Source organism: Sarcophilus harrisii, chromosome 4, assembly GCF_902635505.1.
Source record: "Sarcophilus harrisii chromosome 4, mSarHar1.11, whole genome shotgun sequence".
Lineage (NCBI taxonomy): Eukaryota > Metazoa > Chordata > Mammalia > Dasyuromorphia > Dasyuridae > Sarcophilus > Sarcophilus harrisii.
In genome coordinates this window covers 204,815,146-204,837,331 of record NC_045429.1, presented here as the reverse complement: position 1 = coordinate 204,837,331, position 22,186 = coordinate 204,815,146, and the positions used below count along the sequence as shown (strand labels likewise).

The following is a 22,186-nucleotide window of genomic DNA, read 5'->3' as shown; positions in this document are numbered from 1 at the left end:
GGAGGAGAGAATGAGGTTGAAGACTTTGTAGCTCTGCCTCACTTAAATCCAATTCATACCCAGGTCAACACATTACCCTCATGAAGTCCTTGAGTTTCTTCCAGAACAAAGGATGAACAACAATAACAATCTTATTTTATTAAACCTAGCTCAAAAAGAACTTTTGCAACATGGCTCTGTTATCCAGTATGTTAACAATCTCTCCCATTTTTACATCATCTGAAAACTTTACAAGTAAACTATCTAGGGCTTTACCCAAATCATTGATAATAATATACAATATAGCATCAAGGCACATGCAATCCTCTACCAAAGATTTCACTTATTCATTATTTTGAGGCTCCATGAGGAATGAGTCTTCTCTCTATTTAGTCTGCTCACAAGGAAGGAAGTATGGTAGGAAATAAACATTCATTAATATCTATGTGTGGTGATAAGCACTTTACAAATGTTATCTCATTTGTTCATCACAACCAACCTGGAAAGCATTGCTATTATTATTTCAGCTTTACAGTTGAGAATACTAAACAAACAGAAGTTAAATGACTTGCCCAGAGACCCATAACTGATAAGTTTTGGAGGATGGATTAAATCATAAATCTTCAAGGCCTAATGGTCTATCCACTGTTCCATCTAGCTGTTTTTATTCACTATAGTATTTGTATTTCATGGACAAAACAACAACAACAACAACAACAACAACAGTCTTCATTGGGTAGCCAATCTTATGATGATGAGCTTTCTACAAGTTTATGTAGACTGGTCTGAAGCAACAGATATATGTATAGTCTGTTGTTTGGGTACCTATTAGTTTCACCACTGCATTTTAAATGTCATAGGTTAAAGAACGTTAAAGAACAAATTATTTTTATTAATTTTGGAAATCAGAGACTTTTCTAGTCAACACCAGAAGCCCTGAATACAACTGCCCAATCCTTGAATCATCTTGTGAAGAGATGACTTCAGTTTTATGAGAATGTAAATCTGGTACCAACACTGAATTCAGAGTTGGAGTTTCATATTTCAATTAAGTAATTAAAGCTAGTTGAGTATGAAATACCAAATTTAAATTGCTGTAAGTCAAAATAAGGTATGCTTCATAATTGAAAAACAAAATGGAAAAGGAGGGGAACATAGACTGAGAAAGGAAAGATGATTCAGTAAGTAATAAATTAAAATAGCTTTCATTTTAGACAACATTTTAGGAAATGAACCTTTGTGAAACATTACCTAGTTTATAAATCTTTGGTTTGAATAGTCCAGCATTATATTGAAGACAGCACAAATTGTAGATTTCTGACACTTTCTCTTATTTAGGGTACTTTTACATTCCACAAAGTATTGCTGAACAATGACAGTTTCCATTTTAGCTATGTCTGCTCCTTAAATTGAAGAATAATCAATCTATCTATCCTATATGCCATCTTTTTTCCCTGTCATTTTCCAGTCATATCCAACTCTTTGTGACCTTATTTGGAGTTTTCTTGGCAATAGTACTGGAATGTGTTTTCCATTTCCTTATCCAGCTCATTTTACAGATGTCTCTGAGGCAAACAGGGTTAAGTGACTAGCCCAGGGTCACCCAGCTATTAAGTATCAGCAGTCAGTTCTGAACTCAGGAAGATGAGTCTTCTTGACTCTAGGCCTGATACCCTATCACTGATTCACCTAGTTGTCCCAACCCTTAATTTTACAGATAAAGAAACTGAGGCCTAGATAGGTTAAATGATTTAACCCCTCCCTCATTCATGTAATCCAGAGGCAAACTACATAAAGAGCCATTATTGGTCAGTATGAGAAGTGGGATTTTGAGCTCAGGACTTTAATTTCAGAGTCAGTGCTCTTTTTAGTGTACCAGCTAGAATATTACCTAGCTAATGCTGAATTTGATGCTACCACACATTATGCATTTACATTATGAAAGATCTTCAGTGTGATAATACCTGAATTGGTTCTTTTTACAGAAGCAAAATACTTAGTTACTTAGTTTCTCTGTACCCACATTTCTCCATATGCCAACTGATGGAATTGGACTCTGAAGTCTCTGGGGTATTTCTTAGGGCTCTCTTTCTACTAGGTACTAATAAAAGTTCTTTATGGGTAGAAGCATCCTCTTTTGAACTTTAGTGCTTTGGGCATGATAGATCCAATTGATTGGTTTGGGGGGAAGAGTTGTTTGGCTAAAGAAAACTATATTGTGCTGGCTCCTACCCTCATGTAGGTGAAATATATATGTATGATTTTTTTTTCCTTAGTGAGCACCCTTAGTTCTGTCCCTTGATAAAGGAGGATGGATTTCTATAAGACTAAACTAGGAGAGGAAATGGGAGAGGGGAGTTGCCTGAGTGTACTGCCTTAGAACAGCTTTGTCCAATTATATTTACCAATACTCCTACCACTAGAATGCTACTACTGACTCATTTTGTGTCCAGGGGTACTCAGGACAGTCAAGATTCATTTATTTTTTTCTCTGCTTTGGGGAAACTATAATAAAATGTACTAATAAAAATCTCTTTGGTTCCTCTCAGTTCCCCAACTGGGGAAAAAATCAAAGCAATTAGAAAAAACATCTTTTTTTCTGCCTGTAAATGACTATAGGCTCCTATTCTGTGATTTCTAATCCCCCAAGCATGCACGTGCGTGCACACGTACACATATAGACACACACACTGAATAAAATCTTAGGGAAACTGGTTTAGTTTCAGAATGCATGGCCAACACAAAGAACAAACAATCTTTTTTTTTTTTTTTTAAAGAAATAAGAAAGGGAATATAGTATCCACATAAAAGCAAGAGCAGAGAAAGGGGTGGAAAGGTTGGAGTTTTGCCATTGTCCTTCTTGGTAAACAGAGACAGTTACTGGGATTCTTTATTGGCTTCAGGTGGTCCTTTGTCATTCATAATATTTTCCTTGGGTCTGACCTTGAGGTTGAAGCCATTTGAAGATGGAGAATGTGACATTGTAGTTGAAGCTTCTTGGGCATAGAAACTGTCAGGAGCTGAAAGCAGATTCCCTGCCTCCCTCCATTCACACCACCAAGACTGGGATCATCCTCCTCCTTCCAGGGCTTTGAGCTCTCATAGCTCTTGCCCACCACTCAGTGAACTTGCATTTTCTATAACTTCATCTCTTCCTGGGAGATGGGGCTTAAAGTTCAAACCCAATCTCACCATTTCCCAAGGCAAAAATGAGGTAAGTATTGATAAGGTCACATTTAATAAATTGTTAATTGAAGGAAGGAGGGAAGGAATCTATAATAGAAAAGTTTTTTAGAGAAATCACCTCTCATTTTATTTTTGCAATGTTTTGGTAAGACAGGTAAAAATTTCAATGACATTTGTATACCACTTGGAAACATGCAAAAATTACTGTAGTGTATGAGAAAATCACAACCTACTATATGTCCCTATATATTTTTCAGTCATTATAAGATAAATGACTTCAAGAAATTAATTTTCTCATAAATGTTAGTAGTAAAATTATTCATATGTAACAATTTAGATAAGCCTAGCTTGGTTGGATTCCTTTGTCAGGATTACATGTATCACACAAGATTGCAACAAATGGTTTACCGCTGAGGCCTGAGCAGGTAGAGAGCATTGAAGAATGGGCCTCTGATACTCTGGAAATGATGTTACTACATTCAGCTGTTACTGTTGCAGTGGGGAGTGAGATTGTAGTTGAATTTAGCCAAAGGCCATAGAAGTGTGTGAAGGCCTAGCCATTTTAAAAACAAATTGTGAAAGAGAAATGAACTGTTGTCTAGATAGATCTATACTTTATAAACACTGAAATTCTGGCAATTTAATTTAATTATATATAATTATATATGCAACATATATAATCACATATAATTTAATTTATCTTCCTATAATAGTGTAAATGTACTCTTTTAGGTATTATTAGTCTTTTTTTTTTCAAGACTTTCAGACAAATAAAGGAAAGCAAAAAAATATGACATAAGACATGTATAGCACCTCTTTTTGGGCACCTCCCCAACTTAGCACTCAGAGATTTGCAGCTTGCTTCCCTGAGATGATGATTACTCTCATAGGTTAGGGGGCTCCTTAAAACTATCATTTATGAGACACCCACCACCACCAATGATTTCTAACTTATAGCAGTCACCTGTTGTTGTGTCATGTTCAGTCTTGTCCAACTCTTTATGACCTCATTTGAGTTCTTTGTTTTGTTTTGTTTTTGGCAAAGATACTGGAGTGGCTTACTATTTCCATCTCCAGATAATTTTATAGATGAAGAATGGAGGCAAGATTTTCATAATATTTCATAAATGGAGGCATTTATGAAATATCAATAGCAAATAAATGAAAAGGAAAAGTGCAAATCTAGAAAAGGTCTGTACTCTACTTTGAATCTGAACCAGTGTTCACCATTTAGAAGTGCAAATGAAAGAAATCCAAACCATCCATCTATTCATTATAGAAAATGATAAACAAACATGCTTCCTTGCTCTATTAGTAACAATACATATTCTTACATGAGAACTGTTGTCTAAAAGGTTTGTCTAAGTATACATGAGAAACACCATAAAATAGAACTATCTTACAAAGAATTTTTTTTTGTCTTACAAATATTTACAGTTGATTAACCTTTGGGAAGAGGATAGGTATTAAAAAGATTATATTTATCTATGAGACACACAAGCATATAATATTAAAATTTTTAGTTCTAGAGTAAGCTGAACTCAGTAATCTATTATTGTTTAATTTTTTTTCCAAAGAAAGTTCAAGGAGTTGCTTCTGAATATTTCTACTCACCATGATTACAAAAATTATAATAAAATTATTTCTCTTAATTACATGCTGAAACCAACATTTATCACAAAATAAAGACACAAACCAATGACAATGGACCAATAAGTCATTTTTTTTTTTTGGTGTCTCCTCATGTTTCTTCTGTAAGAAGAGCTTTTCAAGTATAGATAACATAGAGAACAATCACACATTCTAACATCAGAAAACTGATGAGGTAATATTAAGGCTTTACTTTTTAATTAGGATAATTGCATAAAAATTATTTTTAAGGCCTGCTAGAATAAACCTGTAATATCAAGCCACAAATAAAATTTGAATTCCTTAGTATGGATGACAAAAAAAAAAAAAAGAAATATAGTGCCTTGTACAAATTAGGTACTCAATGTTTAGTGAACATAATTGAAATAAAAGAGAGGAGAAAATATGATTGAAGTCTATAAAATCATGAACTATGAGGACAGAGTGAATACTTACTAAATAGCTGCAGAATTCTATAATATGGAGGCACCCCTTGATAATTCAGAGTTTACTTCAGATCATAAATACAGAATTCTTAAATGCATAGTGGATAACAAACTTATGGAACATATGGAACTTATAGAATCTTAAAGAGTGACAAAATATAAATTTGAATGTTTTGAAAGGGATTTAATTAACAAATAGCAGGGAAATGAAAATGTTTATCAGTTGCATCTCTGCTATTTGGCAATGATTTTGTTTCTATAATATGTGCCTTAAAACCTACATCAGACAAAGATTACTAGGCTAATTTGGACCTTGGGTCTGATCCACAAATGTAATTTTCATTTTTGTATGTGTTATATGGATAATGCTAACTTTCCAGTCTATTCCTTTATACTTTATTTAATAATGATAACAATAATGTCAATGGATTAAACACATTCTATATGTATATATATATTTGTATATATACACATATAAACATATATATAAAATAAACACCCATATGCACATATTTGGTGATATATATAAATCATTTTGAAAATTAAAAAACATTTCCAATTTAATATGACCTTTTTGTTTTTAAAAATATTTTAAAATTTATTTTAAAATACTTTACAACTATTTATTTTTTCCTTCTACTGTCTCCCCAGTAGAACAATCAAAAATGCCAAACAAAACAAAACAAATCCCAACAATATGCATAAACTAGGAAAACAAATTCCCATATTGGGCATGTTCAAATATGCATATCTCATTCTGGATTTTAATTCTATCACTTCTCCAGCATGAAAAGGATGGAGTGATTTTCTTTCTACTTCTTTTAAAAAAATTAAATTGTAAAAATTCTAGACATTAAGCAACAAATTAAAATTTGTTTAGTAAAAAGAAAAATATATTCATGGGTTGAATCTAGAAGTATGATATTATTCCAGTAACAAATACTCCTAGCAAGGATGTTTGGAAGCCCTAGGGAGGAACACTAAATGAGTAAATAAGAAGAGGGCAAAAGGAAAAGAAACACATATAGAAATGAGAAGGAGATAGATAGAGAGGAGGAGGAGATAGGATGTGAGAGGAGGGAGGGAGGGAGGGAGAGAGAGAGAGAGAGAGAGAGAGAGAGAGAGAGAAAGGAGAGAAGGAAATAGATTTCTTATACTATTAATTTTTTGCTTATAGATCTGTCACAGAGAAGTAACCACAGATCTTCCTTCTTATTGCATCTTGGCATGCTATTCATTATAAATTATAAGAATTATATAGAATTCTGATCTATTCTTCCAGATTGCTCATGGCTAGTGGATAGTACCATTCAAGAATAGACCAAATATGGGATGGCACTCTATCTCCCTTGATTACTGTATTGTTTTTTGTCCTTCATCTTTTTAGTTTCTCTCCTTTTAAAATTTGAGCACTCTTTGAGAACTGACTCATTTCCATCCCAGTTGTTTTTAAATCTTCTTGTCTGTCATGTGAAGTCAATCCCAAAATATAGGGTCTTGATGTTAGATAAGGCTTAGATATTTACCTCTTTCTTCTTTTCTCCATTAAGAAAATTGCCCTCTGAGATTGATGTTAGGAACCTTCTGAAAAAATGTTACTCTACTTCATTGTCATAAAGTTCACCTGGTTTATATGATTTACCCTAAGGAGTGCAAAGATCCAGATTTGCATAGATCCTAGGTGAAAACCTTATTGCTTTTTGAATCAGAATGATTGTTGCTTTCAAAGAAGGAGTGATCCTGGGAGAGGTGTGGTCACTGCTCTACTGGCCTTTGCTCTGGTCTTTATTCAGGAAGGGCCCCTCTACAACTACAAGTACTAGCACTCTCTTTGAATCAGAATGATTAATGATATTTATTTTAACAAACAGTGATTTACTTAACTTCTTTTTTTGCAAATCATCAAACTTTTATATACAAAGAAAAAGAGGATTGCATATAAAATACGAATCTCTATTACAGCTTTTAGAAAAAAGTATACATTAAATTTAAAAACATAGTATCAATCTGTTATCTAAGTCCTCTTCTGAACTTTTTTGTTTTCTGGGTTAAAATTTAAGAAGTGTGTCATAGAGGCCCTTTTTTGGGGGGTAGAGGGAATACCGATAATCAATCCCTAACCCTTGTTTAAATCTCTCTTACCTAAAAAAAAAAAAAAAAAAAAAAAAAGCCCTCACTTGTATCTTATAAGTAGTCAAGCAAAATAAATAAATCTGCAAATTGATGCTAGAAGGTAACAGCTGTGGACCTGCTCAGGTATGGCTCCTCCTAGCCTGAGAAGGCACAGTTTTTGAGACTTCAATGTTCAGCAGACCTGATGCTGAGATGCAATGCCTTTAAAATTACAAGGATCTTGGAAGGAAAACTGAGCAAGTTGCTAATATAGGTTTATCTTCTCCTATAGTGCTCTGTGGTTTTTTCCTTGTCTATTAAAGTGTTGATATTATAAACTAGAATGGGAATTGGAAACTACAGGACTTACACAACCTACAAATCCCCAAGTTTGGGAAGTTATAATTTGAGTAATGGGTGCTAAAAGTATATACAATAATGGATTGGAAACATCAGCAAACAACAATAAAAAAAAATTCGAGCATAAAAAGCTACTACAGTGATAGGGAAGACTGACACACAAACTCAGAAGACAATATGAAAACAACTATAAAAAACATCTCAAAAAAAAAAAAAAAGCCAGCAAGAATTCCTGGAAGAGTTAAAGAAAGTGATAGGACTGGTAGAGGGAAAACTGGGAAAAGAAACGAGTGTAATGCAAGAAAATTATGAAAAGAGGGTCAGCTAGATGGTACAGTGGGTAGAGCTCCAGTCCTGGAGACAGGAGAATGTGAGTTAAAATTTGGCCTCAGTCACTTTACACTTAGTAGCTATATGACCCTGGGCAAGTCACTTAACCCCAATTGTCTCACCAAAAAAAAAAAAAAAAAAAAGAATATTATGAAAAGAGAATTAACAGAAATAGTAGAATTGACAAGAAAGCAGAATCCAATATTGTTTACAAGAGATAGCCTTGAAACAAAAAGACAAACATAAAGTTAAAATAAAAGGCTGGAGCCCAATCTAATGTGTTTCACCTGCTGTAAAAAAAAAAAAAAAAAAAAAAAAAAAAAGAATATTATGAAAAGAGAATTAACAGAAATAGTAGAATTGACAAGAAAGCAGAATCCAATATTGTTTACAAGAGATAGCCTTGAAACAAAAAGACAAACATAAAGTTAAAATAAAAGGCTGGAGCCCAATCTAATGTGTTTCACCTGCTGTAAAAAAAAAAAAAAAAAAAAAAAAAGACAGGCATAGCAATCATGATCTTAGACAAAACAAAAGCAAAAATTGATTTAATCAAAAAAGGAATCAGGGAAACTTAAGGTACTATAGACCACAAAGTAATACCATAAATTTTATAGCAAGTTTCTCTGAAAAAGACCTACTTTCTCAAATATATACTAATTATAGATGAGTTAAATTATACATTTAATTATAAAATAGGAGCTAATCCCCAAATGATAAAGTCATAGAATATAAAGAAAGTTTTCATAAGAATCAAAACTATTGATAGTCATGCAAAAAGGCTCTAAATCACTATTGCTTAGAGAAAGACAAGTTAAAACACCTCTGAATTATGACCCCACACCTATGAGAAATGACAGGAGAGAAGATTCTAAGATGACAGATTAGGTCAGACAATTTCAAACTCTTTAGTTTTCCCCTAACAAACAATGCAAAATAGTGCCTCAGGGTGAACATAGAACAGTAAAAATAAGAGTTGGGGCAGAATAGAATCTACCTGCCACAATCAAAGTCCAAATAAAGTTACCTGGACTGAGGTTTGGTCCAAGTGCAATATAAATATCTTCAGGCTGGCTCCCTTGAAACAGTAAGAGATAAGCCCTGGAGCTAGATGGGTTGGGAGGTAGCCTAGCGCCAGAAATTTTCAGCTCCACACAGTGTGGAGAGATCTAAGCGAGGGGAAGACTAAGGGAACCTCTGCTAGAAAAGGCCTTGCCAGGCCAAGCTGTGCTGCCTAAAGAGGTCTTGGGTGAAAAGGAACCAACCCAGGCCAGATGAGTGTAGAAGCACTGGGGCAGGGAGGAAAACAAGAATAATCAGACTAATCTGAATAATCTGAATAATCTGAAAGCTATGAACAAAAGAAGAATCTTAATACAATAACACAAGAAATAGTTAAAGAAAATTGTCCTGAGGTATTAGAACAAGCAAATAGAAAAAAAATTCAACAATCATCACCTAAAAGAGATCCTATGTGGAAAATCTAGAGGAATATCATTGCCAAATTCCAGAAAATCCACAGGTTAAAGAGAAAAACATTACAAGCAACAACAAGAAAAAAAATTAAATATGGTGGAGCCAAAATTAGAATGACATAAGCTACCTTGAAAGACCATATGTCTTACAACACTATATATCGAAGAGCAAACAAAACTGGATTGTAGTTGAAAATATCATACCCAGCAAAGTTTAGCATAATCCTCACTGAAGAAAAAAATGATATTCAATGAATTGCAAGATTTTCAGGATTTTGTTGCAAAAAGACCTGAACTTAATAGAAAATTTAACATACAAGATCCAAGAAAAATATAAGATACATATAAAAAACTAATTACAAGGGACTAAATAAGAACAAACTTTATGCTTACTACATGGAAATATAAACCGTTTTCTGAGCTCATCATTAGTAATTGGGTCATTCAAAAGAAAGACTGAGATAGAGCTGAGCATAGTACATGATTCTAAAAAGCAAAACCATGTAGGAAAAGAAAAAAAGAATAATAAACTTACGTAAATGAGTTACAAGAGGAAGAACTGACATAGAGGAATTAGATGGGAGAGGAGACCTGGTAATTCTAGAACCCTACTATCATGAGGAATGAGTTAACAAGGGAACAATACATATACATATGTATTCTAAATTCAGAAAGAAAAAAAAGAAGGTAAAGGGATGGGGAAAAAATAAGAGAGGGATTTTAATGAGGGAACCCTACTCACATTAGATCGGGGTTAAAAGAGAAAAACATACTTTTGGAAGGAAATAAAAGTCTAAGACATAAGAGGGTGAGATGATAGAATTAAGGGGGTGGGGTATAGAAGGGTGTGTAGATTAATGGGAATGGGATAATGTGTGTAGATTACCAAGAATGGAACAACATATATAATTTGGAAGTTTTCTAAATTCAGATAGAAACAAGAGAGCAAGGGGAAAGGGTGGGGGTGAAATGATAAAGGAGGGATCCTTAAAGGAGGTAGATTAAGTAAAAAGAGGGCAAGGTGGAGGGTAGAAGTAAAGCAGAGGAGTCAGGAGAAATTAGAAATATACACAAACATAAAGATCAGAAGTAGAATTTATTATGTAAAAAATAGGGTAATAATCATTGACCTCAAAATTAAAGCTAAAACAGATACAATAAAAAAAAAATAGGGAAACTACCCTGTCAGCCACATTAATTAATTATATTGTTTTAGATTTTATTATTTAAAATAACTAGATATATGAGGTTGGAATATTGATGTAGTTTATGAAATGCCAAGTTTGTGGAATTAGAAAAATATGGAAAAAATTGGACATCTTCCTTTAGGAAGATGTTTGTTATCCACTTTCAGAGGAACAGAGGACAGACAAGCATAGAACATAGTACAGTATTACATACTTATGAATATATGTATGCATATATATGCATGATTATAGATATCTATGTATATTGTGTGTATATATATATATATATATATATATATATATATGTTTGTGTGCATCCCATGTTAAATTGTAACCTTCTTTAGGGAGAGGGGGAAAAAGTAATAAAGTAAAGAGTATACAGCATAGAAGAAAAGTATTCAAAAATCAAAGACAGAGAACTCTGAATAATGTATAGTATTTATTATATAGGCTTTCTTGAAATGGAAATTTATTGCTTTGTATTTTGAATCCTCTTATGTTTTCCTATGGACATGGCATTTTTTTTTCTTTTCTGATTTTGTATTTAAGTTTAAAATAAAGAAGAAGAGAAAAATTACAAATGACAGGGCAAATAAGGGGAAATACTAAATGAACTGCTGGTAGAGTAATGAACTGGTCCAACCATTGTGGAAGACAATTTTGAACTATGTTCTCTGACCCAACAATATCACTATAACATCTGTATCTCATAGAGATAAAAACAACAACAAAAAGAAAAGCACCTATATGTAAAAAATGTTTATAGCAGCTCTTTTTGTGGTGGTAAGGAATTGGAAATCAAAGGGATGCTTATAAATTGAGGAATAGCTGAACAAATTGTGGCAAATGATTTGATAGACTATGCAACAAGAAATGAAGAGGGGGATTGTTTCAGAAAAACATGGCAGAACCTACATGGAACTGATGCACAGTGAAGTAAGAAGAACCAGGAGATCATTGTATAAATTAACAGCAATGTTTTAAAAATAATCAACCTCAAAGACTTGACTGCTCTGACCTATAAAATGATCTAAGACAATCTAACGGAGTCATGATGAAAAAATGCTATCCTCTTCCAAAGAGAGAACTTATAAAGTCTGAAAGCAAACTCAAGTATAATGTTCTCGTTTTCTTTTTCTTTTGAAATGTGGCTAACATGTAAATATGCTTTGTATGATCTCATATGTACAATTTATATCACATTGCTTGCCTTTTCAGAGAGCATGGGAAAGGTTGGGATTGAGGGAGAGAATTTGGGACTCAAAATTTAAAAAGAAAAGAGTATTAAAAACAATCAATTAAAATGTGTAAAGAAGTTGCTTTTTAAAAAAAAAGTTTCATTTAAAGTTTCGCTAAATAGCAAATTGGAAATTCATCTATCAACTATTAACCTGGAGAATTCTCACATATCACTTTCAAACTCTTATTCTAAAAATCATTAAGAGCACTGAAAAATAGCTAGCAAACTAAACAGTTTAAATTCCCCACTCCTATTTTTTGTTTTGTTTACTCTGCTAAACTGTTAGGTTAAGGTTAGTATTAACCCTAAACAGTTAATTGCCAAATTAACATAGCAGAAGGAAGGAAAAAGTTCTGAGCAGATATCAAACTAAATACTTAGTTTATGAACGAGAGTTGGATGTGGTCTTGTTCTATACAAAATGAGTGTTTTCTCTTTTATATCTGTCAAGTATTCAATCTGGGGAAGAGTTGCTGATATATTATCATGTATCATATATTTTTCAGTGTTTCATATGGTAAGCAGATGCAGCACAAGTCAACACAATCCAAGGTGACAGGAATTTGAGAAGAAAATTGCTTTTGGGTTCTCTATACATTATCAGTTATGTGACAGTAAGTACTTGACACCAATATTATATATACAGTAGCTAGAAGAAGTAGGTAATTTTCTTTTCTTTTTGTTTCTGCTACACATTCCCAGAGGGTTCTTTTGTACATGCACGACATCATTAAAGATATGCTGTAAAATATCATTGTATGCCATCTTTTTAAAAGGGAATATAGACCTCCTACCAAATGTGTTACAGATTAAAATGGGTAGATCCAAGTCTATTTTCCCCACCTCAAAAAAGTAGGAAAAAGGAAAATTTCCTTCAAATTTTCTTTTTTTCTATGATAAAATATTATATACTAGGTTACAAAAGCATCATAGCAAAAGCTAATTAAAAAATTTCATAACCAAATAAACAAAAGTGCCTGACAAATATCATTTCTCATTGCACAAATATGGAAAATTAACTTTATTTTTACATAAATATCACAGTACTTTATTGAACAAAATTGCTCCGTTATATGTGAGTTAAAATTTTTACATTAAATTATTTTGGGTTGAATTTATAACTATTGATTAAAACATGCATTACCACTGATTAATGAGTAAAATAACTACATACAGAATTATAAGAATTACTATTAAGAATTCCCAGCATATTCATATTACATTTTTTGTACAGATGCACCCATTTTATGAAATTATGATTTTATCTTTTTCCTTTATTTGAGTCACTTCTTATTTTCCTTTTAAAAAATGTGTCCACTTCTATTCACCCACAAAATGAACAAAATCAATCACATGATGTCAAATTAATTCCATGGCAACACAAAGAGTGATGAGTCATTGAGTGAAGCTTTTTTTAATGAAGACATTAGGAAAACTAGCATTCAGTTCTAGAACAACTCTATTATCAATCTGTGAACAGAAGGACACATCAAGTAAAGAAAGATTTTTACAAGATTCCAGCAATTTTCTTAAAGAAGCAGGGCTTACCATTCTTGTCCCTGTGTAAAAAAAAAAAAAAAAAAAGTTAAGTGAATTTTTTATTTTAAAATATGCTATTAATGGAATGACTTGATAAAGTATTTTTATTTCACAGAAAATGAATTGTTCTTTTTAAGACTACAAATTTACATACTTTTGATCACTGAAAATCCAAATTTAGTGACTTCTATTTCTAAAAGTTTAGATTTCCTATTCATTATGAAGTTTAATCCTTGAATTTTGGCAATACTTTGCATGTAATATAAAGAAAACTGTCAGCCACCTACATTCCTATTTTCCAATTCTAAATTAAGTAATGCAATAATGGAAGTAATTTTGATCCAACTAGGGTTCCTCACCAAATAATGCAAATACTATGACATATGAGGAAGATTTTTAAGGAAACACTACAAAGTAATTTAAAAAATCAACTTTGAGATATTTAAGTTTTCTAACAGATTACTACTTTCTATTAAAAACATTTTTTTAAAATATGACATTAGAATTTGATTTGTTTGTTAATTTCTACCTATGGCTTATTAGTTTAGTGGGAAAAGTATTCCTTTTGGAATCAGAAAACTTAGATTCAAATTATCATTCTTTTCCAATTAGCTTATGACCTTACATTAGTCATTGCATGTCTAGGCTTCCATTTTTTTCATCTGTAAAAGGGGGAGGCTAGATAAAATGATCTTCAGGGTCTATCTTTAACATTCTCTAATAGTTGATTTTTCCTTCTTTTCACATTAAAATTGCCCCATTTTCTGTTTCCTTAGTTCTGTTTATTGGAACCACCATTTTAAAAATCTTCCAGATTCAAAATCTTAATCACTTTTTACTCTTTACTTTCTGTATCATCAATTTAATCAGTTACTAAGACTTAATAGATTCTACTTTCACAGTATGTAATATTCTTATTTTCTTCTATTATCTTTTAACCTAGATTATATCAGGAATAACAAGTTCTTGTCTCTAATCTTTCATATATATACATATATATGTATACACACACACACACACACACACATATATCTTAAAATCCATTTTTCAAAAGGCATCCAGATGGCACAGTAGATTTGAGTACTGGGCTTGGAGTCAGAAAAAACTGAGTTCAAATCCAGTCTCAGATACTTCCTAGCTATGTAGTCTGGGCAAATCACTTAACCTTTCCCTGTTTCATTTTTCCAAATATAACATGGGGATATTAATAGCGCCTACTTCACAAGATTGTTGTGAGGATCAAATGAGATCATATTGTATAAAGCACTAAGCACAGTAGCTGGCATACAGGAGCCTCTGAATAAATGCTTGTTGCCTTCTTATTTCCACAAAATGATTTTACTAATGAGTATGCCTGACTTGCTTAGCACTGCCCTATATTAAAAACAAAACAAAACAAACAAAAAAACACAAAAAAAAAACTTCTGTAGACTTCACTGCCAGGAGGATAATATGAAAACTTTTAAAGTTTTATTCAAGGCCCAAGACAATTTGGCTCTAAACTACCTTTCCAAATTTATTGCATTTTACTCTCTTTAATACACTTTCTTATCTATTCAGCTCAAATGAACCTCAGTGCATTTGTATGTATATACACACACACGTGTATAAATATATACATACACACACACACATATATATATGTATGTATGTATGTATATATTTATGTGTTATATAGTCATCTATTCCTGAATTGCATTTTCTCCATATCACTGTTGGTTGAAATTTTTTCTTCCTTTGAAGATCAGCTCAGAAGTGCCTCCTCTATGACATATTCAGAAATGTCAAAGAATTCCCAAATTGAAAGAGACCTCAGAAACTATTTCACCCAAATTTATAAGGCACATATAGTTCTTTATAAAGGTGTATATTACCAAAATGCTTTCTAGAATGACTGCACCAATTCACAATTCTACCAGCTGTATACAAGTGTACCTGTTTTCCTGAAACCCTGCCAACAACTGTCATTTTAACTTTTTGTCATCTTTGACAATCTGAAAAGTATGAGATTTAATTTCAAAGATGGTTTACTTTTCATTTCTATTATGAATAGTGATTTAGAACATTTTTATATGAGTATTATACCAGAACTTGAGTTTGATCCTTTGAGAACTTCCTGTTCAGTATTTTGACCATTTGTCTACTGAGAACAGCTCTTGTTTTTTATATTTGAATCATTTCCCCAGATTTCTTGAATAGCAGTATTTATGTTATATTCATGTTCATGACATATTATGATTGTTAATTGGTGGTAATTGATTATTAATATTGTTTATTTTTCTCTATCATTTCTTTATGTTTCCTCTCTTAGTACTTCTCCCCCACCTTTCACCAAAAAGTGATAAAAGTTAAGCAAAGTAATTAATTAACATTAATTATTTATAACTGAAACAACTTCTTTTCCATTTTTCCTATTTAACTGCTTTAATATTCCTTGGAGACATTAGGTTTGAGATGACACTTATTTCTCCTTATCCTATTATTAGCACAACTATGTCATGTAGCACCTTCCAACTGTTCAAATAAATGTACATTTCTAGACTTCCCTTTGCTTTTGGGTCTACCTTTTAAAATTTCAAACTCAGCATCCTTAGGAATGCTTTAAAAACCCTGTATTCTAATAAAGATCCATTTTATTCCTTGTGATATAATAATCGTTTTTCTAGGATAAATTATTCTGCGTTATAAGTCTATATCTCTTGTCTTTTGGTATACTGTAGTATGGTGGTGCAGTGGATAGATTGGAGTCAGAAAAACCTTAGCTCTCATCTTGCCTCAATGCTTTCTAACTCTATGACTGAAAAAGTCACAATCTCTGATTGTTTCAGTTTCTTCATTTGTAAAACTGGGATTAATAATAATACAGGTTGTTGTGAGGACTAAATGAAATATCACTTACAAAACATCAAGCACAAAGTCTAGCACATAGTAGCCACTTAATAAATTATCATTTATTATTATTAGATCTCTTCTTGTTTATGGTAGAAGTTGCCAGGTCTTGTGCGATCTTAATTCTTTTATTTGTTGTAGGTATCATCTTTCTTAGGTTGAAGTTTTGAGTATCATTGGATATACACACATTTCTATATGTATATATATATTTATATTAGCAGTCACTATCTTCTGCTTAAGGCAACTAGGCAAGGCAGCTAGACGGCACAATAGATAGTGGAAGAGTCATCTTCCCAAGTTCAAATCTGACTTTAGACAGTAATCGAATGATGCTAGTCAAGCCACTTAGCCCTGTTTGCCTCAGTTTCTTTAACTGTTAAATGAATAGGAGAAGGAAATAGCAAACCATTCTAGGTATCTTTATCAAGAAAACCCTCCCCAAAGAGGTCATGAAGAGTTGGACATAACTGAACAATACCACCACCACAAAACAATCTTCTATATATGTAGGTAACATAGTGATTGGAGTGTTAGGCTTGGACTCAGGAAGACCAAGTGATATCTGGCCCCAAACACTCACTAGCTTATCCCCATTTGCCTATTTCTTCATCTATAAAAAGCAGAAAATGACAAACTATCTTTGCCAAGAATATCTCAAACAGGGTAATGAAGAATGAGATGTGACTGAAAATGACCAAAAACTAAATGAACTCATGGGCATATGTAAAGAATGTTTCGTATGATAAATGTATCAATCTAAGAATGACAGAATGATAAGAGATTTAAAAATATCTATTGTTTAGCAGATCTTCAGTTACTAGATCTTTAAAGAAGCAATCCCACAATTTCTTTTAAGAACCAGTGCACTCAATTTGTCTAAGATTATTTACATATGTATATATCTTATATGATCTCTGTCTCTCTTTCTCTATGTACACACATACATACATACATACTTACACACATATATGTGTAAGTATGTATGTATCCTCTTAAGATATCTCAAATGATCAATATTTATGGCATTATTTTAAGGATGTTGAATCCTTTATTAAAAAATGTAATTACATTTTATTAAATTATCTCTTTGTACTGTTTTCCAGGTCTGTTATTTTTGATAGTAGATGCTTTATATTTTTCCCTATGTATACCTATGTACACCTCCTAATATTCTGTTCTCACTGAAATTTCCTAGTTAATAATCCTTTATTGCTTGAAAATCACTATTAATTAAATTAAAAGTTTTCTCACCAGATTAATAATTATAAAACTTATAGTCTGATTTGTTTTTGTTTGTTTGTTTCTGGACACCAAACTAAAGAGATCCTATAAAGAAAGTTCCTCTACTAATACACATCTGCAAATGTCTAGCAACTTCTTCCCTTAGAGAGTACTAAGGGAAGTACTAAGGGGTACTAAGAAGTTAAGTGATTGATGACTATGCCTCTAACAGCAGATCTTTGTCTAAGGAGAGACTCGGAATTCAGGTCTTTGATATTTTAATCTTCCCAAAAAGGATTATCATTCAGTCCAGTAACTGTCTCCCAAATTCTTTTTTAATCATCCTCTAAGATCTCTCAAATGATCAATAATATGGTCATAATTGTGTTTTATGGTGATGGCATTATTTTAAGGATATATTGAATACTTTAAAAAAAAAAACATAATTACTTTCTATTCTTTTGCATTTTGTATAGTACCCAATTTAGAAGTATTCAGTCAGGATGCTGTTCCCTTCCTACTTCACAAAAGTGATCTTAAGATATGATTTCTCAAAGAAATAAAAGAAATATGATTTTAAGATAATCCACAGAACATTTTCTTACAGAACATTTTCTTACCTAATATATCTAGTTGCCGTAAATGAGAGCAGTTATTAGCCAACTCTTCAATATCTGTATCGCACACAGACCGGTTGGCAGTAAGAAAGAGCTTTTGCAAGTTTGGTAGTTTCCGTGCAAGGTTTGCAAAGCATCCAGTGCTGCTCTGTAGGGTAGGACACCAACCAAGGTCAAGTTCCTCTAAAAGCTGACATCCAGAAGCCAGTTCTGCTATCCCATTTTCGGTAATATTCTTGCATCTCCAAAGATCCAGGGTACGGAGTTTTTTGCATTTGGCTCCTATCATACTAGCTATCACATCATAGTCTTCAATCTGTGAACCAAAAAAAGATCAGTCTTTTATGTACTTTTATTTTCAGAAATGTAAACTTTTACAAACACTATTAGAGTCTTAATTACCCATTAACATCTGTAAGAATAGCATACATATATATAAGAGAGACAGAGAAAGTCATAAAGAGAGAGACAGAAAGACAGAGACAGAGAAAGAGATATTGATTGATTCTTGGCTTTTGTCATACCAAGGGAATACCTGAACAATTGTCACAGTCTTAAGACTTAGTTGTTCTGGAACTCCCTTCCTCATAGTCGCAGTTTGGCATTCTCTTCCCCTTATTCTTCGCCTTTTTCTCCTAACCTCCAATTGCTTGGGACTAATGTTTCCTACCTAGTTTCTTAGGTAGGTGCAAAGTGGGGAATAAGATGGCAGAATTAATAAATGTGAAAGAAGAAAGAAGATATCCCCCAAGACTCCTCTTCCATTTTATCCAATTACTCAGTCCTATAGCTGACTAAACCCCAGTTCCAGTGTGGTCTGATAATGCAGCAATTTCTCTCCCCATTTCCACCCCATTCATTTCCACGTCCCCAGTCTCAATGGGACTAGTTCTGTTCTTTATCCCAAGGCTGTACATTCCATCCCATTTTATTATAACAAAAATTCTACCATTTCCCTCCCTATGACAGTTTCTACAATGGCTGTCTGAAAAAAAGAAGATTGGGGAGTGAAGATAGAATAGGGCTTTTTAATTACTGCCTACTCCATGAATTAATGTGAATTGTCTACTTCTCCATCTCCCAATTCTTAAGTGGAAAGAAAAGTAGACAGATAAATAATCAATAGTAAATATAAGGAAGAAAAGGGAATGGTAGGAACTACTCAAGGACTTTCTCCAGGAAGGTTATATTGACAGGAAGCATTGCCCTTATAGCTCTCTGAGCACTACCTTCTGGAATTCCCTTCTTGGTCCCTCATTCCACCTTATCCCCTTTCTTGTACCTGATCTCAGGTTGTCTTATTCTTAGACCCATCTTTCCCAAGTTCTATCCTATCCAGCAGTACATTTATTGCTGTGAGCCAGGAACTTTCCTGGTAAGTGAAAAATGAGAGTATTTTATTTCTGCCACAAGAGTGATAAATACAAAGACACACTATTACATGATTAACTTCTATAGTACTTTACTTTTATGGATCATAGGATGATATGGTTATTTTGAGGAAATTACCTACCATTACTTAGAATATTATTTCTATGGAAAAATGTTTCAAGTTTCCAACAACAAACTTACACCTGAACTTTTCAAAAACAATCCTTTACAAGCTCATTATCTGTATACTCATATTCCTATTAATAAAGATCTGATTACTAATATTTGACCATCTTCAGCACATCATAAAATGATAAAAGGATATTCACTATTTAATGAAATTATTTAATTACATGCATAATTAATTCATATATAATAGACAAATTCGTTTTAAGGAACAGCCTAACCAAGTTTTATAGATCTGAGGAATCCTAATATTGTCTATAATTTTGGGCTTCTGAACTTCAACCTACTGGAAGATTTTCCTACTAGATTTGTAACTATTAATTTTATGCCACTTGTTGTCTACCCTATAAGAATATTTACTTGGTTAGAGTCATTTAACACTATATATGGTAATAGGCCCTAATGTGGAACAGTATTAATCAGTTAAACAAACCATTAGGTTTGGAATTTAATGGATACAACTGGAATAAACTATCACTGTAATCTGTAGTTATTAATAATTTGCTAGACAACTAACAAGTCACAAAAACTGGAGTTTGGAAACTGCTAATGAAAGACTGAACATTTTAGTCCTTAGCTTCATATGCTGCCATCTCTTGCTGCAGACGGATATTGAAAAAATGTTGCCCAGTTGCCTGAAGAAGAAAAAAACACAGTAAGGTGATAGAAAAATATAAATTATGTGTAAAAATGCTTTAATTGACATATAATTGTAAAATAAAAATACTAAGGTTTTTGGAGAATGGTGAAAAATCCAACAAAATTAATAATGTTTTAAATATTGTTATGTTCCTTAAGGGAAAAATATGAAAGCAACAGTGAAGGGAATAATTTACTAAGAGTTTCCCAGACCATCTTATACCTTCACTTTCAGAATATCTATTTCGTTATTTATTTTTGAGTATAGAGTATAGGATAGCTGTTAACATTTAACATACCAATATTTTGTTGGAAAGTTATTTTATTTTAAAAGTTTTTCATATTTTTTTATAATTAGAGTCCAAAATTCCTTCTAGCTGACCAATTTTTTTATAACATGAGTCAACGAGAAGATGGAATCCAGAAAGAAAAATGGAGTATATGGCATTTGTTCCCTTAAGGAAAGGAACCTGTATATAAGAAGTTTTATGTTTTACAATTAAGCAGTTCAAAGTAGTTTTGACATTAATGGAATAGTTTTGATAAGGCTGATTTTGTAGCCATTAGAGCTTAAATAGCATGTAGACTAAGTTGCTAGAACTATGGATAGTACTCAATACGAGGTTTCTATGACTAATGTGACAAGAATGAAACTAGGTTTTAGCAATTTTATAGCCAATCAAGAATGTTCCATTAATATCTTGCCTCACTGCCTGCAAGAAATGTTGACAGGATGAAAAACTGGTACAATCTGAAGAAATTTAAGTCTAATTGTAATCAGACCAAATATATTTACATTGTAAAGATGTGTGTGTGTATATATGTAAATGTGCATACATGTACATATATGTATATATGTATATACATATTCCTCCATTACCAATATTGCACTTTTGAATAAGCAGGGAATAATTATATAGCACCTTTTCTCCTAAATTTCAAAGTTCTCATACTTATTAGGACATTCATTTTCACATCTTTGTAATGGGCTGAGGTTTGAGTTGATGCACTTAGGTCCCAAGTACGTGAGGCTAAATAGTAATTGGGCTATACTCTATTAATATACATGATTGGATAAAGAATGGTCCCTGCCCACTCTCTGTGCAAGTCCTGATGTGTTGTACAGGAAATGACGATTTTGGTGGGTGGAGGCAGAGAGAGGAACAGGAAGAGAAGCTGGGAGAGATTGGGCCTGGAGACCATTCTCCTAGCTGCTGGTCATGTGGCTGCGGGTCTAGCTAGCTTCTTGACTCAGCTGCACACATTGCTATCGCCGATTCTCTTCCACCTCCGATCCTTCTTCACTGAGAATAAAGACTGACGATTTTCCCCTAACCTGAACTCCGGACTCCTGCTGATTTTAAAATACGCAATCTTCGCACATACTTATTTAAAAACAATTTCCAAAGGGTCAGGTTTCATTCCTTTACTTTTAATAAAGAAAAAATAAAGTACAAAGAGAACTTGACCAGAGTCACACAAATAGTGGGTAGCAAACACAAGAATATAAAACTAAGTCTTCTGATTATCAAACTGCTATTGAGTTCTCTTTCTGGTAAATGATATTTTTCACATTAGAAAAGCTTTCATGATGGGCACTGATATCCTTTAGAAGAAAAAGAAAAAGAGAGAGAGAGAGGGAGAGAGAAAGAGAGAGAGAGCGCCAAATACTACTGTTACTGATGAAACCTTATATAAGAACTATAAAAGAATGGCTAAAGCCCATGTCTTGATATATAAACACTATATTTTTAGAACAGCCAAAACAGAGCATATG

At 32.7% G+C, this 22,186-nt stretch overlaps 1 protein-coding gene across 5 annotated transcripts in view; it reads right to left on the bottom strand.

Moving 5' to 3' along the window:
- Positions 1 to 12,853: 12,853 nt before the first annotated feature.
- The window catches only part of FBXL4 (F-box and leucine rich repeat protein 4), a 119,471-nt gene continuing 110,138 nt past the window's right edge, over positions 12,854 to 22,186 (bottom strand). For all 5 annotated transcript variants that reach the window (XM_023503129.2, XM_031964499.1, XM_023503132.2 and 2 more), the window contains 2 exons: positions 18,217 to 18,529; positions 12,854 to 13,503 (listed from right to left, as the gene is read on the bottom strand). In XM_023503129.2, coding sequence (XP_023358897.1) covers positions 13,340 to 13,503; positions 18,217 to 18,529 — 477 coding nt within the window. In that variant the 3' untranslated portion in view covers positions 12,854 to 13,339. The remainder of the gene's footprint in view (positions 13,504 to 18,216; positions 18,530 to 22,186) is intronic.